The 16,047-nt window shown below is 41.7% G+C and overlaps 1 protein-coding gene across 1 annotated transcript in view; it reads right to left on the bottom strand.

Moving 5' to 3' along the window:
- prex1 (phosphatidylinositol-3,4,5-trisphosphate-dependent Rac exchange factor 1) overlaps window positions 1-16,047 on the bottom strand; it is a 152,875-nt gene that overhangs the window by 53,847 nt on the left and 82,981 nt on the right. The window contains exons 6-9 of the mRNA XM_002933157.5: window positions 10,901-11,062; window positions 6,148-6,281; window positions 5,621-5,736; window positions 2,239-2,388 (exon numbers count right to left, since the gene is read on the bottom strand). Coding sequence (XP_002933203.2) covers window positions 2,239-2,388; window positions 5,621-5,736; window positions 6,148-6,281; window positions 10,901-11,062 — 562 coding nt within the window. The remainder of the gene's footprint in view (window positions 1-2,238; window positions 2,389-5,620; window positions 5,737-6,147; window positions 6,282-10,900; window positions 11,063-16,047) is intronic.

Below are 16,047 nucleotides of genomic sequence, written 5' to 3'. Positions count from 1 at the left end.
CTTTACCAATGCCGTCATTGTGACAGGTTTTCCAGCCGATATCTTCATCTACAAACTAAGACCATGAGAACTCTACAGCAGTAACAACTCCTTAGATTTACTTATAACCTTGGGTTCCCTGTTGGTAAAGGAATATAACTACCAGCATTTTCTAACTTTGATTTTATATTGGACATTGGAGAATGCTGGTTGCTGTAGTCCGACATCATCCAGGACCCAAGGGTAAAAAAAAGAGAAATAACATAAAACTATATACAGGAATGCCACTCCTTAGGTTGTTCATAGCCTGTACAGAGAGATACTATAAAACTATGGCAGCATAGGGATTCCCCTGTACTAAGCACAATTCAGCAGGAACAGCCCCCTACGTTTGCTCATAGCCTGTACAGAGAGATACCATAAAACTATGGCAGCATAGGTATTCCCCTGTACTAAGCACAATTCAGCAGGAACAGCCCCCTACGTTTGCTCATAGCCTGTACAGAGAGATACCATAAAACTATGGCAGCAAAGGTATTCCCCTGTACTAAGCACAATCCACCTAGAAACATTTGAGAAGCAAATTCACTTTTAAATTCAGATCAGTACTGTAGAAACACTGATATTGACAGAGACATAGCAATGCTGTCCCTTTACAATCACAAATTCTATCCTCCTGGGCTTATCCCTTTTGGCTGCCAGAATTATAATGGTTTGAAACTTAAAACTCTCCCAGACGTTAAACATCCCCTTAATTAACAGCTAAAGAGCGAAAGGTGAAGCTGTGATTGTCGGCAAATAGACTAAATGTCCAATTACATTAAACCGTTTACGAGCAAGGGATAAGCTTTCTGCGGTTCCTGCAATCCGTGCAAAAGAATTAATGGTGCCTTCAACATGTTACACACTTCGTTCTGTTCCCTGAGATTATAATTAACACAAGTAGTGAAGAAGAAAAAAAAAAAGAAAAAGAAACTTATCTGCAATGGAGCAGTCAAGCCCTGCCAATTAGGCACGGATTTCCTATTCGACTGAGCAGGGTCCATTTCCCATGGTAATCTGCCTACTTTTGGGGCAAGGGGCAAAGGAAAAATATTCTTTTTAAATGATCCTTTGATAGGATAAGAGTTTTCTACTGTGCTATATAATAATTTTTCCTTTAAAGGGGGCTGAGACCCTAAAGAGTTCACTAGATGCAAAGAAGACTTTGGGGCAACTCAGCGCAGCCCCTACTGACTGCTGTTTGCACTTCCAGGGATTGTAGATTCCCTTTACCAAATACAATGATTGCATTGCATGTAATACATTCAATCAGAATTCTCCTTCCATTTGATATAATAAATAATTTACTATTTTTGCACAAACAAGCTAAATATTTCCGGCATTAAATCCCCAGCCTCTCACTTGCCTCGACGTCGCCCTAGTCGGAAAGGCTTTCAACTAATTACTCATCCAAGGTTTTATCTTCCGCTCGGTAATCATGGAAACTGTGCTGTTTTTGCCTTTGTATAAAAAGATTAGATTGTGCCTCCCAATATTAATTATGCATCAATATACTAATCAATATGCATTAGGAATTACAATTCGTGCAACAGAAAGGTTATCCTGGTAGCGGGCAGAGGAGACATGACTGGGTAATGGGTGATTCGTTAACTGTGTCAGTGCCAGGTACATTTGCCATTTGTTTCTTACTCCCACCTCTTTCATCCCTTGTGCCCCTCTATGTGGCAACGTCTCCTTTATGCTATAGACTTAATCGGGCAATTCACCTTGAAACCTAGTGGTATTCTAATACAATGTATTTACTAGTCTTTGTGCTTCCAATTAAGGTTTTGTTACCTGGTTTCTAGGTACCAGACCACAGTTTATTACCCTTTATTAATCAAATTAAGTCAGGAAATCAGTTTTGCAACCCAAAACGAACCTCTGTTTGATTGCTATTTGTCCTTATATTATGATATTTAATTGTAATAACAGAAATAATGGAGGTGCTCTGTAATCAGCATATTGACTTATTTTGGGCTGACCCGTAGGCTATATACCCCTGTCCTAGACAGAATTGGTCTAAATATTCATATGATTTGTTATAATGGTGTACTAATAACCCTGTGATTTAGAAAGTGAACCCCATTTAATGAAATAACTCTTTTAAAGCAGCATTGGGATATATTTACAATAAAAAAAAGTCATGCAACCTCATCCTTTCAACCAAAATGCATCATTATGTCAAGGGGAACTTTGCAAGAGATTTCTACTTACTTTCTCTCTGCTCTCTCTCTTTCAGAACTGCGTCCATCCACTTCTGCTTCTCTTCGGCTGTTTTGGCCATGCAGACGAACCACTTGTTTTTCGCCGTGTTGTGGATTTTCCATCCGTTGGTGACGGTGTAGCCATTACTGTGATAGTCCGCTGAAAAAGGAGATGGGCAACATCAGCTTTGTGCCACAAGTGATACTGGCACCTCTAAAGGCGATGGCACATAAGGGCGTTTTGACCACAGCTTCCCTAGGTCAAGAAGTGCCATTCAGTATCAGCACCTTTCAATGCTCATTAAGTTATATTGTCACAAGTATCACGGTTGCTGAGAGTTTTGTTGTGAAGATCCCTCTGTCACCCATGTGGGACAACCAGAATGCACATGGTGAGATTTTAGATATGAAGTTTTTGTAGCTTGGGGGTAGGGGAAAATTGGCTGAAATCGACCATCCCCAAAAAGTGTTTCAAAATTCCTGCCAATTCCAATCGCCAGTTTGACCAAAACTGTCCTCTGTCCCTAAGGTTTAATACGGTGACAAGGTTACAAAAATGTGTACAAGTCCAATCAGCAACAACAACCAAACAGCAGTTGGATATCATTGGTCAGATGCAGAGAGAGTACAAAGAAGCAAGAGAGGTAATATGTGGATTCTGGCCAATGCCACAAGGGCTGCTCGGAGATGCCATAAACATTTAGTATTTAGTGGCCCTGTTGGGTGGCCGTGGGCCTCTGTGCACTTAAATTCCATGTTCTATTTTGAATCCCTGTCCCAGGCCTACAAGCAACCATGTGATTGGAATGGGTTAACAGAGCAAGATTTGCCCCCACCCTGATATTTTTCAAGGCTTTGTTAAACTGCAGTGAGAGGAATACCAAGGCACGGCTCAAGTCATAATAATATATACACAGTAAGCCATGGCCCAGATTGCAGACTCCCCAGGCAATAATATTACAGCCAGAACCAGAAGAAAGAGGTATTTAGCACTGCAGAGCTTGGTAGGTTCTATTACACATAAACATCAACAGATGGTTCTTCAACAGCCCCGCGACACGTGATGATGTGCTCTGAATGGGTAACGTATGGCCTCTCCGTGACTTTCCTTGTCATCAGAACGAGGTGTTGTATAAAGCAATCCGTGCTCACATACACAATAATGGCACCATGCCAGATACCTTATTTATTGCCTTAATAGGCCTATTTAATAACCGACAGAAAGCTGCACTCTTCTACCAGGGGATTTAAATCAACCCCCCCAATAGTTATTTGTGTATATATTATATATGTGTAGGAGAACAGACATTAGAACAAAGATACACACACACACTTGTGAGTGGGGGCTGCCATGCTGTTTAACTGCAATCAAGCATATTCCAACCTAACATGAAATTCATTGCAGTTACCCTACCTAAGTCCAGGTTTGTCAAAGGCCGTACATTTCCCATTCAAACAAACTGAAATTTATTGTAGGCGGGGAAGGTTTAGTGACTGCAGACAAATACATGCAGATCTAGATCCCTAGAACATTCACTGAATACCAGGAGCTCTCGATAACTGCAGAAAAGTAAGTCTGGCACTAAGCAAGCACCGCAACCGAAAGGCTGTAATATTATGTAATGCCACACCACTGAAGGCCTATATTATATATAGCCTGGATCGTTTCCCAAGCTCTGCGCTCTGCACTCAGCAGCTCTCTTACAGAAATGAAAAGGAAATAATGACAAAACTGCTTAAAGGGCAAGTTAAGTTTAAAATAATATTTTGTCTGTGCGTTTGTCTCATATAGTAGACTGATGTACAGCATATGGTTTATCATTCCTTGCCCCCTTTGCTTCCATTTGAATGTGCTTACTTTAGTGACATTTACTTTCTGGTGCCATTATGCAAGCCCTAAGGTGGCCATTAAAGTAGATTTTATTAGTCTTACGACAAACGTATTCTTCTATAATTATATTGGTGCATATATGGCCAAATTGAGCACCAGGTATTTCTAACAATAGAGCAATGCAAGGGTACTAGTGGAGCACCGATGTATGCAATAGGGTCTTGCTGCATGCAAGGGTAGCAAAGGGGCACTGCTGCATGCAAGGGTAGCAAAGGGGCACTGCTGCGTGCAAGGGTAGCAACAGGGCACTGCTGCATGCAAGGGTAGCACAGGGGCACTGCTGCGTGCAAGGGTAGCAACAGGGCACTGCTGCATGCAAGGGTAGCAACAGGGCACTGCTGCATGCAAGGGTAGCAACGGGGCACTGCTGCGTGCAAAGGTAGCAACGGGGCACTGCTGCATGCAAGGGTAGCAAAGGGGCACTGCTGCATGCAAGGGTAGCAAAGGAGCACTGCTGCATGCAAGGGTAGCAAAGGGGGCACTGCTGCATGCAAGGGTAGCAAAGGGGCACTGCTGCATGCAAGGGTAGCAAAGGGGCACTGCTGCATGCAAGGGTAGCAAAGGGGCACTGCTGCATGCAAGGGTAGCACAGGGGCACTGCTGCATACAAGGGTAGCAAAGGGGTCACTGCTGCATGCAAGGGTAGCAAAGGGGCACTGCTGCATGTAAGGGTAGCAAAGGGGGCACTGCTGCATGTAAGGGTAGCAAAGGGGCACTGCTGCATGTAAGGGTAGCACAGGGGCACTGCTGCATGTAAGGGTAGCACAGGGGCACTGCTGCATGCAAGGGTAGCAAAGGGGGCACTGCTGCATGCAAGGGTAGCAAAGGGGGCACTGCTGCATGTAAGGGTAGCAAAGGGGCACTGCTGCATGTAAGGGTAGCAAAGGGGCACTGCTGCATGTAAGGGTAGCACAGGGGCACTGCTGCATGCAAGGGTAGCAAAGGGGGCACTGCTGCATGCAAGGGTAGCAAAGGGGCACTGCTGCATGTAAGGGTAGCACAGGGGCACTGCTGCATGCAAGGGTAGCAAAGGAGCACTGCTGCATGCAAGGGTAGCAAAGGGGCACTGCTGCATGTAAGGGTAGCACAGGGGCACTGCTGCATGTAAGGGTAGCACAGGGGCACTGCTGCATGCAAGGGTAGGAAAAGGGCACAGCACTATGTAAAGAGAGCCTTAAATTACCAGCACTCATAGCATTAACATTTCAGATTCGGTTTGGCTGAAAACATTTTCCTAACTAAATAATGAGTTAGGAGTGCTTGTAACAGTAAGTTTCCTTACACACTGGATGTTAGAACTAAAAGATAAATATTACAACCTGACACATTGGAAAAATCGATGTTAATGTTTCTGGGCACCAGTTAGTCAGTCTAGCTAAACTACCACTGAAATACAGCCCTCTATGTAACGGGAAAGCTTTCTTCCACTGTAAACCTGTAAAGTTCTTAGCGGTCCAGAGCGGTGCAAAAAAAGTGCCTTTTGTCATTACCACAGATTTACCTGTTCCGTCCTCCACATTCTCAACCTCCATAACTTCGGTATTGATCCTGCCACGGAATATGTACAAGGATCCATTGATCGACTTGGTCCTTTTTGTTGACTTCTTGCCAGCGACTCTGATAGAATTAAGAAAAGGTTAATAACGGAGTCCACAATGCAGGTAAACACAAGAGTGGGAGGGTGGATCAAAAGTGATCCAAATGGTATCCATAATGCAAGGTTTGCATTTATAGATTTATAGATTGCTGGAGTCTCAAGCGATGGATAGGTAAAAGTATTGCCCACCATTTGTTTAATTCACTATAAAAGCTCAGCAACATATAGGAGCTACATATATAAAGCAATTTGTTATGGGGTCAATTACTTGGAATGCTTGGGACCTCAGGTTTTCCAGATATTCTGTATTTCTATAATGGACAGCACCATGTGCTAAGTCAACTAACATACCCTGTAGATTTGTTTTGCAGCTTACAAGGTTATTATTACAGAGAAATAGGAAATCAGTTAAAAATGAAGCATCAGCTCACCTAGACTTTCGCTTGCAGTAGACAAGCAGATTGTCAAACAGAAAAAACATCCTTTCTTGGATATTTCCAGCCGATATTTTTAACAGGGTGCCCTGAAGCAGGAGCTGCGTGCAAATATCTGTCAGATTTGATCCCTACAACGAGAACAAAGAGAAAACCAAATTAGATCAGTACAAAGATTCCTGGAAATTTGTTGGAAATAAACAATAATGTACGGGGGACGAGGCGATGGCATTTATGGAAAATGAAGAATTTTAGGAATATGCCTGTTTTGTAAACAGCTGGATGAAATGTGTCCCAAACACTCACACATTGTATCGCTCTTCATTTCTTACAGTTGTTTATATGGATCTTCATAATGAAGACATACTGATTATGCTCACATTTTTTGCTCTGGGGCATACAATGGTAAATAATAAAGTGTGGCATTTCTTACATGCTTTACATTCTCCTTCATTCTGAACTCCACTGGGTCTGATGGGTTTATAGCTATCCATAAAAGCAGCCACAGCTGTGGCCAATATGGTTGCCAACACAGAACACTTAAAAGAGAGCGAAAGAGTGGGTGCCCATCTGAACTTTCTCCAATGATTAGAATCACTTACCTCAGCACCAGGGCGGAGTACTCTTCTAGTAATGTTCTTCCTGATCTGGGTATCACTATTGTGACCCTGGTTGTGCAATTGTGCAGTAGAACAAAATGACAGCTTTTTGCATCTACACATCAGTTTTACTCTACTGCACATGTACACAGCCCAGACTGGCCACAAGGGATCCCTGGAAGAAATGATGGTGGGGTTGGTCCTCCCTAGAATAGAGATGCACCATCCCAGGGTTTAAAGTAAGCGATTAAAATCACAGGGGGGGATCCTAACAAACTAGCATTCCTTTTTGTGAATACGAAGCCTTTGGCTTAAAACATGGATCAACTAGAGAAAGAGGATTTTTAGAAGACTTACCTCATACCAACCACCTTGCCTTCCTACAGCTAAAGGGGAAATGTAACCTGCTGTTCACCATGTTTCACATTTATTGTATTGACCTTTAACTGTCCAGTTCAATAATAAAGCCATGTTTCATCTATCATTTAAAACAAAGACTCGGCATGTTCCTTCTCTCCAACAAACCCATTCATACATTGCTGTGGTGCCCCGCTGTGTAGATATATTTATCATGTTATTGCTGGCTTATAGCCTTATCTTTAGGGGTGCCAGTGCTTTACTACAGCTTATTTATATATTGGCATCATTGATCACATGGATGTGTTGCAATTTTAGGATGGTATATGTCTGCATTCTATTATGCTCCTTTGCCTAGGGCAACGGCACATGAAGCTTATCACCCGCTTCCCTCCGCTTGCGTTTTGTAGCCAGACGGAACAAGGTGGATCCGCTCCTATATGCTTCTAGATTTAGCTGAACTGACAAGCACAGCTTCGTGAAGGGAGTGAAAAACACTTTGTGTGCCCTTGCACTCCTTTGTATAGTTTCTAGATTTAAGAAATGTATACCTTTAAGAAGTTTTCATCCTGAATAAACTATTTGCTAAAGAATTTTAAGCAAGTTCATTTCACATTTTCTTAATGCGATGTACTAGAGACAAGATAATTACAGTGTAATGCAGTTTCCATCAGCAGATGATAGGTTGCATAGCCTGGGTCAGCCACTTTTCCAGCAGTGGAGTAAATGCCATGTATGCCATAAACCTTAAGCCGCTCTTCACAGCCACCAGTCACTCTTGCCACCTCCCACTTCATTTCACATTCCTCTAAAACGTCCATCCTACTCCGAGTTATCCAAGTGCAAAATGATATCAAATGTTTGATTGCTTTTTTTTATGAATTGCACCTTATTAAATAAACTGGTGCGCAATGCCTCACTTACAGAATGCACCAGATTGTACCAGAATGCACCCAACCACTTAGATTGTAAGCTCTACGGGGCAGGGACCTCCTTCCTACTGTGTCTCATACCACATGGCACTTATATATATACATATATATATTTATTGTATTTATTTATTATATCACTTGTCCTCCCTGTGTGTAATTTTGTATTCTGTAAGACTGTACAGCGCTGCGTACGCTTGTGGCGCTTTATAAATAAAGTTATACATACATAGCTGACCATGTGGAATCCCATTTAAAAAACTTAAAGCCATAAAGATGCTTACAAAAAAAAAACTGGAAAGGTTACGAATAAATTCTGATAAAAGATTACAAAATGCTACAGCTGCAATAGCCTGTCAGCCTGGCGTTTGAATGTGTTTAACAATCTGTCACACAAAATGCCACAGCAAAGCCGGAATTTTAATTACTCCCATGCAGAGTAAATAATGCTAAGGTTTTCAAACCCTGTTATTTCAGTCTACCGAGAATATAAATATCTTTGCAGCCGTGACTTATCCAATGGGAAAGACTATTCTTGGTCTGTAAGGCCAGCGGGTATGTGAGGTGATGTTTTGAGAGAATTTATAGATACTGGTGTTTGCCATATGGTTTTAAAGATCAACGAAGGATTCGGTAGTAATAATTAACATGATACATAATGTTGCTGTACTAGACTAAAGAAACAGGAAACCTCTGAAACAGAATCCATGATTCCATTGTTGTCTTATGAAGCTCCACATAACACTTCTCCTTCTGTGATCAATACTGAGCATTCCCAGTTAGCGCCTAAAGCAGCCAAGAGCTCAGTGAGCATGTGCAGTGCCGCTGACACCTGAGACAGGGCAGGCCAAGAACAGGAATACTATATATAGAGCTACTATGAACAAACGGCAAGACATGGTTAATATTAGCTTAGCAAGCATCAAGAATAGGGAATGAGGATACATTATAGATTTTATAATTATTTCTTAACCTGCCATGCCATTTTAGGGGCTTTAAAATCAATCTTTACTCTAATATTCCTTTTGTTGTTTCTCTGACCTTGACACTGAAGGCATTAATGGCTTTATAGTTTTAGATGTAGTGATTTATTAAAGGTAATATGTCAATAGGAGAAACACAATTCTCAGAACAATTATGTGGCTGGGGCTCTAATGCAGGAGGATAGCTCAGGTATCCTTTAGAACAGTGCTGTCCAACTTCTACGGTGCCGAGGGCCGGAATTTCTCTAGCATACATGGTGGAGGGCCGCTAATGGAAGCCAGTTTTGACCACTCCCCCTTTTGAAACCACACCCACTTCAAACCACACCTATTTTATCACAATGGTGGTAGCACAGCAAAATCCCAAATGCTTGGTCCTTACTGTGGGGATATCAACCATCATTCATATGTGAAAGAATTATGTCATATTAAGATATACCCTTAAATTCCATATGCCTCCTCCTCCCCTGTGGATAGCAGAGCAACCCCCAGTACATAATTACACACCTTAGGGACCATTTAATGGCTATTTCCAACTGCTAACAAACTCCCACAACAACCCCCTGCCAGGTTCACCTCCCACAAGCAGAGTATGGCACACACAGGCAGGGTAGGGCAGGCAGAGTATGGCACACAGAGGCAGCATAGGGAAGGCAGAGTATGGCACACACAGGCAGCACTCTGCCTGTCCTATGCTGTCTGTGTGTGCCATACTCTGCCTGTCCTACCCTGCCTGGGTGTGCCATACTCTGCCTTCCCTATGCTGCCTCTGTGTGCCATACTCTGCCTGCCCTACCCTGCCTGTGTGTGCCATACTCTGCCTGCCCTACCCTGACTGTGTGCCATACTCTGCCTGCCCTACCCTTCCTGTGTGTGCCATACCCTCCCTGACCTATGCTGCCTGTGTGTGCCATACCCTCCCTGACCTATGCTGCCTGTGTGTGCCATACTCTACCTGCCCTATGCTGGCTGTATGTGCCATACTCTGCCTACAGTACCTATGTCTGAGGTGTGAAGAAGTGAACAATGGGAGTGATTACAGTCTGAGCCTGAGGTGTGAACACTGCAGGGGGTGAACAATGCAGGTATTAAAAGGTGTGAAAAACACAGGGGATTACATTTTTAAACAATACAGGAGGATTACAGCCTGAATCTGAGGTGAGAACCATGTAGGGGGGCAGTTAATCTCAGTACTGATACCATTTAATGCTTACTCAAAGGTAAGCCATCAAAGCAGCCAGACAGGTGGGGGGCCACACAGAGGGGGGTCACGGGCCGCACGCGGCCCGCGGGCCGCCAGTTGGACAGCACTGCTTTAGAAGGTTAGATTGGGAGTAACATTTTTCATTTTGCTCCTAATTTGGCAGTAGAATTTAGTTCTTCCTACTATTCTTGAGTAGTAATTTAACATTACACGGGAGGGGCAAATGTTTCTTGGTGAAATACCTTCCGAAGTGCAGCCTAAAGATATGATTAATTGGATCTCATGGTAGAGTCAGACAGGAACTGACATATTTAACAGTCTTGCATGGCTTTACATAAGGCTGTTGTTAAGCCATTACTAGGAAAATGGTGTCAGACACAATCTTATAGGGGTACTTAAACTGTGTCTGCATGAGTCTGTGTGCTTATTCGTATTAAAAAACCCTACTGGTGATGGAAAATAGAAGTAAATAACATTATCTAGCTCTCTGCTCTAGTCTAGTCTACTAGTGGGCTGCAGTTTTATTATGTGTAAACAATGAAATAGAAAGTCTGCAACCTCAGTGATTTAGCAGGATGGAGAGAGTCACTACAGAGCATGAGCAATCCTATCCCATCTACATAACATTCCTGTTAAACAGACAATGAACTGTCTGTAATAAAGAAAAATGCTCCAAACCTCCCATCCTTCTATGTGAGACTGTAACTGTTCCAGGGCCTCGAGCTTCTCCATCTGCCTCTTGGTTTCATTGATGTTGGTACAGACAGTCTTCATGGCTTGCAGTGCACTATGTACTGCTTGGTGATCTGGGTGTTTTGTTGGAGTTCTTTTTGCCAGCTCCTGAGATTGGGAATAAAATACAAGGTCAGTTAAAATCCAAAGGCCGACCACAATGACAGATCCCTATCAATAAAGGTTTCATAGGCGTCACGTGAGGCTATGGCATAAAAGAACATTAAGTTTGAGTAAAAGAATAAAGGCAGCTCACCTTTCAAGCAATATTGATGCAGTAACAGTCGCTCCTTACTTTTTTTAGTTTATGTTCCTCTTTGAGTTCCAAACTTGGTTCAGAGCCTCTACTTGCCCATAACCAAGGTTACAGATATAGGAAACCATAGATGTATCTGTCACTCCGTAGTTCCATAATTATCAGTAACAGCAAATACATTTTAACCTTAATTATCACTATAAATCACCCTCAAGCTGGGAAGTCAAGTGTAAACAGGGATTGTCCCAAAGTCTCACTCATAACAGCTCCTGTCACCCAGACATAAAATGCTGTATGATAAAAGTTTTTTGCAAATTAAACATGAAACCCAAATTCTTTTTTTTAATGAATACAACCATATCTGTTATAAATGTGTTTAAATATCTGAGCTGTTAATTATATATTGTCAGCCCTGCCTTTATTGCCTGAGCACCTTCCATTCAGCACTTCCTGGATGTCACTGCACTTCTCACATTTCCCCCTCCCTCCTTACGGTCAAATCTTACTTCTGCATCAATATTTCTACTCCTATGAGTATCTATTTAAGCTGCTTTAGTACAGGGGTGTTGCAGTGATGCCCTTAACTTTAAACTCAGTGCAATATATTAGTCATAGAGGGGAAAGAGCAAAAGGTGGGCGGAATATAGCTTGTCAAATGCACCTTTTGATGCTTGTCAGACATAACAGCACTGTATCGGCAAATTCGGCCCAATGACAATTGCTTTGTCTGCTTTCAGCAAAGCACTATTAGGGTGACTCAAACAGCCTCACAGAGCATGGCATTATCTTTCTTTCAATGAGCCCATGTCATCACTGCCTCGTGTCCTGACCACAACTATATGCTGACTGGCATTTGTTTCACTGTATCTGAAATGGAAGGCCAATGTCACAAAATAAACTTTTCTGTGCGCTGATAAAATCACCACAGAAAACCACAAAAGATATCTCATAAATGGTGGCTTATTGTGGAAGATGCACAACAGGAGCATAATCTGGGATACTTATATAATAATCCTCCCAGTTGGTATAGTCCCTATCTCTGGTACAGAGTCAGCAGAAGTGACCTTGCATAAACAGTTTTTTAAATGGGAATACTAGAGCGGTAGGACACAGGAATAAAGATGGCGGCGCTTCCACAGAGTGCAAAATAAAGCTGCTTGAAACTGAATATTCTAACAACTTAAGATTTAACTATATTGCCTGCTGAGTGGGATAGGGAAAACAGTTTTGGCTACCCACTTCCTGCCTGTGAAACTGGAAGGAAGAGCAGGAAGTAGGAAGTGAAAGCAGGAAGCAATGCTTTCCCTTTATAAAAATAACAACATAGCCCAAGCTCTTGGGTATATGTAGTAAATCATATAACCCTGTACATCTAAATACTGTAGTAAGGTAAGACAAGTGTCTTACCTTACTACAGTGATGGAAGCAATATAATGAACATGGAATGAAATGAATATCAACTAATATTTCACACACTGTACAATGTCCCTTTGTGTGTTTAACAACATTCCCCCTTCCTTTGGAGATGCTGAAAAACCCATCAGGTGCTTCCCTTTAAGACAGGATGCTTTCTCTGCATACAGCACTTTCATTCCAACCCAAACATGTGTTTTTGATGGAGAGCAGATTTTGCTGTGTGTGCGCCTGACCCCACCAAAAGTGAGAGCTGCAGCGGCCTGTCTGTGTCACGCGCAGGTCACGCGCTGCTCACTAATCACCAGGCGCCTCGCCTTCCACCTAAAATCAGGCCCTTTATGGGGGACTGCAAATGTTGTATAGAGAGAAATTAAAGGCTGTGATTTCCTTTAGTGGACTAACCAGGGGCATATCCCCAGAGCTATCTAGGCATGCCAATAAAGCTAATTTCTCAATAGACAACTGTAGACTTGACTATCCAGTGCTCAGCTGTGTTGGGAGATACTGGCAATCATCATAATATGCCAAAAGGACAGGTCGCTACCTGGGATTTTTTGCATGTAAAACATCAAGACTACATCCCATATGCTCCATTTTACTATTATTATGCTAATGTACATAGGGCTGACATATATCACAGTGCTATACACAGAGAAACTTGATTCACATTAGGCCTTGATTGATGTGGAAGATAATAATAACAATAAGTTATATACACATACATACAGGACTTTGCACTGTACTACATAGGTACTACAGGTATAGGACCCATTATCCAGAATGCTCGGGACCAAGGGTATTTCGGAATAAGAGGTCTTTTTGTAATTTGGATCTCCATACCTTAAGTCTACTAAAAAATCAATAAAACATTAATTAAACCCAACAGGATTGTTTTGCATCCAATAAGGATTATGTATATCTTAGTTTGGATCAATTACAAGGTTTTGTTGTATTACTACAGAGAAAAAGGAAATCAGTTTTAAAATTCTGAATTATTTGATTTAAATGGAGTCTATGGAAGGAGGGCTTTCCGTAATTCGGAGCTTTCTGGATAACGGGTTTCCGGATAAAGGATCCCATACCCGTACTTGTGTATATCAGCAGGAAGAGAGCCCATAGCCTGACTGCGTATAATATCAGTATCAATCACAAAGCTCACTTATGCCTCTGAATCTGACTTCTCAGGCTGCCTTAATCCTTCCCAGAAATGATTTCTACCAAACTGATCGGGGAATCCCTTGACTATTTATAAAAAAAAAACACCTATGCAGTCTGTCTGGGATATTTCTGAAACTCTGCCAACTACGCTGGGCGTTCGAAGAAGAGATTTACGAAGTGCAGACTGAACATTGCAGAATAGCAGCCCTGCAGTAAAGAATATACATCCCCCCATACAGCAGAATTATAAACTAAAAATCAAATCTGTTTAACATAAAGCCAGTGCCCCTTGTGGCCAGATAAGGAAAACAGAAAGGTGGCCATACATGTTCAGATTTTAGTCTTCTTCTGATGGACGTTCAGATATCAATCGTACGTTAAAACACAATGATCTAAAACTAACATTTAGACTGAAATTGTAGGATAAAGTACTAAAATGTTTAAAAATGTTTTAACCTGGCCGATCGACTAAATGACCGTTCACCACGGAAAGAAAATAATTCTGAGCCCACAGACGGTCCTAAAATCCGACAAAACTAGGTTTCATACAGTTTTATCAGTGTGTGTATGGCCATCTTTGGTGAAAATGAAGGTCTGTGGAAAGCAAGTTTGTGAGCTAACTTCATTAGTGAAGTTCAACTAACGATGACAATTAAAATCAGCACATATGTGCTTAAGCTTTTAGTTTGCTTTTAGTTTGCTTTAAAAGGCAAAGCTATAATCAATATGTGCGCTAGCAATTGGGGGGGATGTATTTCCTTATACTATACTCAAGCCTCTACTTTCTTTTTGACAATAACAGAAGCTCTGTCTCTCTTTATGGCACAGATTTTAGATATACACCCAGGTTTAATTTTTAGAGTTTCAAATTACTGCAAATTAGAAATATTCACATTATATCCTATATTAAGGTATTCCTGATTGAAATGTTCTAGAATCAGGTCTGCAGGTTTGCGTGGTTGGGACATTTTAATAACAAAATCTCCTCAGGGAGCCCTCAAGGCATTGAAAAAGAATATGAACAATGACGCAAGTACTGCAACTTGCTATTATTTCTGAACGCCTTTTCTCAAACACACATACAGAAAGTCCAATAATATAGAGCAATCTGAACCATTTAACTCTCTGAGCACCAGGCTGCTTTGATCTTGCCAGGCATAGATCAAAGTGAAATCCCAGAAACATAAATTAAATTGCCCTAGGCAGCCATTAAGTAAAGGGTTCTCCTGCGGCTTGTAGCCCTTGGCACTCCCTTGTATGTACATCTAAATTACTCAGGGACAAGAGCCAAGGGCCACCCACTTCCTATGAATGCAGTTATGTATTCAAAGTATGGCACAATTCTTAACAACATTATTTAAGGTGATTTTTATTGTAAGATCATGGTGTCAATCATTGAACAGGAAGTGAAGAGTGCAAGGGATAACTGTTCCTCACAAAAGTTATAAATATGAATTCCTATACTAACACATATCTTTCCAAATGTTAAAATCAAAAGATTTAAAATGTATTTAATCATTATTGCATAGAAACATCAAGCGTGCATCCCACCATTGTCCTTGATATTTTGATCATCGTAGGGCACTCAATGCATAATCTGTAAATGGTTAGCTCAGTGAACAGACAGGCAAATAAATAAGGCTCTTTGTGCTGAATGACCTATGCAAGCATATTTTATTGGACATTCATAGAAAAAAAAAACCCCAGTCCATAAAATGGATTTATTGTCCCTTAAGGGCTGCCATATTTCCAGAAGACAATTCCAATTGCACTAAAGGAAGTTCCTGGTGCCGGCACTTGTGCTGACTGTAGGCTCCGCAGGGCAGTGACTCAGAGCCACATTTATTCTGGAAACAATACACTCCCCCCACTATGGCCAAGCAAGATGAAGCCATCGTTTTACACTATAAGTTCTGCATTTCTGCATGCATCAGCTCTAGCACTTTACATGAAAGCTGCTGCATGTACAAGGAGAGGAGGAATTACATATACAAATGGAGAAGTATGGGGGCGCAGAACAAGGAACCAAGAGTACAATACTAGTGAATCACTGAGCGGATAAAAGAGATATATAGACAAATCAGAGCCATAGAACACTGGTCAGTATGAATATATGAATTATATGTGTAAAGGGGGGCCCACACACAGACATATTGAAGAAACAGAGTTTTGGGCATCCCCTTGGCCAGATCTGCTTGCAAGCTCTGTATGATGGGCCAGAATATCAAGATTTACCTACAACTCCTTATAGCTAAAGTGAATT

This window comes from Xenopus tropicalis, chromosome 10 (assembly GCF_000004195.4).
Source record: "Xenopus tropicalis strain Nigerian chromosome 10, UCB_Xtro_10.0, whole genome shotgun sequence".
Lineage (NCBI taxonomy): Eukaryota > Metazoa > Chordata > Amphibia > Anura > Pipidae > Xenopus > Xenopus tropicalis.
The sequence above is the reverse complement of the archived record's forward strand: the minus strand, read 5'-3'. Positions and strand labels throughout refer to the sequence as shown.